Source organism: Pristiophorus japonicus, chromosome 9 (assembly GCF_044704955.1).
Source record: "Pristiophorus japonicus isolate sPriJap1 chromosome 9, sPriJap1.hap1, whole genome shotgun sequence".
Lineage (NCBI taxonomy): Eukaryota > Metazoa > Chordata > Chondrichthyes > Pristiophoridae > Pristiophorus > Pristiophorus japonicus.
In genome coordinates this window covers 199,548,563-199,550,543 of record NC_091985.1, presented here as the reverse complement: position 1 = coordinate 199,550,543, position 1,981 = coordinate 199,548,563, and the positions used below count along the sequence as shown (strand labels likewise).

The 1,981-nt window shown below is 60.0% G+C and overlaps 1 protein-coding gene across 1 annotated transcript; it reads right to left on the bottom strand.

Annotated features, from left to right (window-relative positions):
• Window positions 1-300: 300 nt before the first annotated feature.
• LOC139274049 (G-protein coupled receptor 15-like) lies at window positions 301-1,491 on the bottom strand. Its single transcript, XM_070891104.1, has one exon. It carries the CDS (start codon window positions 1,489-1,491, stop codon window positions 301-303), a length of 1,191 nt encoding a protein of 396 aa, XP_070747205.1.
• Window positions 1,492-1,981: the final 490 nt, after the last annotated feature.

Below are 1,981 nucleotides of genomic sequence, written 5' to 3'. Positions count from 1 at the left end.
TCTTATAGTTATGACCCCGAGTTTTGAGCTCCCCCGCTCCCCCGCCCCCCCCGACCTCCCCCAATAAATGAAAGCATCTTCTCGACATCGACCCTTTCAAACCCTTTCATAATCTTAAAGATTAGCCCTTCAGTCTTCTCTTTTTGAGAGAAAAGAGGTCTAGCCTTTCCTGACAGTTATACCCTCTCAGTTCTGGGATCATCCTCCCTTCTTCCCCTACCCTGTTATGGGATAGAATCGTTTCCCCCTTTACCCTCTCATGCCCACTAGCCCTCTTCCCAATCCCAATCCCAGTTGGGATCAGGCTTGTGGATCGGAAGCCCAGGTGGAAACGCTGACCATCGGGACATGGTGGACCGATCTCGTTTTGTGAGCGGGAGCTCCGGAGGCCAGGGTGCTGGACAGGGACCTGCTGGTCTGGCTGTCGGCCCCGGCGGAGAGGAGGCCGAGGGGCCTGAGGAGGTCCATCACGGCCCTCTGGATGGAGCTGTCGTAGAGGTAGTAAATGATCGGGTTGGCGCAGCTGTTGGCGAAGGCCAAGGGCGCACTGGCCTCCAGGCCCAGGCCCATCGCCCTCTGGATGCCGCAGGAGCCCACCGCCCCCCAGCGGACCAGCAGGCTCAGCGACTTGAAGAGGTTGAACGGCAGCCAGGAGACCAGGAAGGCCGCCACCGCCAGGAAGACCACCCTTATGGACTTCCTCAGCTTCTGGTCTTGCCTGTTGCTGCTGCGGTAGTGCAGGCAGAGCTTGCGGGTGATGGAGCAGTAGCAGGCCAGGATGGCCAGCAGGGGGCAGAAGAAAGTCAGCACCAGGTATGCCAGGGACCAGTGCAGGTTGAAGGAGCCGGGATCTTCCACGCAGTAGGACGCGCGGCCGCCGTCCCGGGTCTGGAGGGTCCTGTTGAGAAGGGCGCGCAGGCCCAGGAGGAGAGAGGCCACCCAGACCCCCACACAGGCCAGCGTGGCGTGAGTCTTTGAGCGGATCACCCTGGAGAGGCCCGGGCGCACGATGGCCAAGTAACGGTCCAGGCTCATGCAGGTCAGGAAGAAGACGCTGGAGTAGGCGTTCACCGCCACCACGTAGACGCTCAGCCGGCACAGGAAGAGCCCGCTCCGCCAGGACTTGCCCGAGACCTCGACGTCCACCCAGAGCGGCAGGGTGAGCAGGAAGATCAGGTCGGCCACGGCCAGGTTGACGACGAAGATGTCGAGCTGCCGCTTGGCCTGACCCCGCAGGGCGATGGCCAACACCAGCAGCCCGTTGCCCAGGCACCCCGTTACGAAGATCAGGCAGTAGAGGGTGGCGAAGACGGCCCAGGACTGGGGCCAGGGGGTGTCTCCGCACTCGTCCCCCTCCCACCCCTCGGTGGGGTACCAGCCGGTGGGGTATGGCTCGTAATAGTCCGGCTCGTCGCTGTAACTGGTGGCGTTCTCCATTGTCACCTCTCGCCTCCCTCTTCGTCTCGGGTGTTGATCAAAGTTGTTTGTCATCTCACCGCTTCAGAAACCAGTCCCCGCCCCTGCCCTGCCATCTGATTGGTGAGCACTGGCCCTTATCTCTGCAGGATCTCACTTCCTGACCCCCTTTATTGTTTTTGACGATTGGGTGGATTGGGTTTCGTAACGAAGCTCAATGATCCCTTACCCCCGCTTCTCTCTCCACCTATCCCCACTCCCCCTATCGTCTCGGCTCTCTGTGCCCGTCTGTTCTCTCTGCTAACTTCCAACTCTTTGCTATCTCTCTCTCTCTCTCTCTCTCTCGCTCTCTATCTCTCTCGGTGTCTCTCTCTCTCTCTGTCTCTCCCTCTCTCTCTCTCTCTCTCTCTGTCTCCGTCTGTCTCTCTCTCTCCGTCTGTCTCTCTCTCTCCGTCTCTCTCTCTCTCTCTCTCTCTCTCTCTCTCTCCCCGTCTCTCTCTCTCTCTCTCTCCCTCTCCCTCTCCGTCTCTCTCTCTCTCTCTCTCTCTCTCTCTCCGTCTCACTT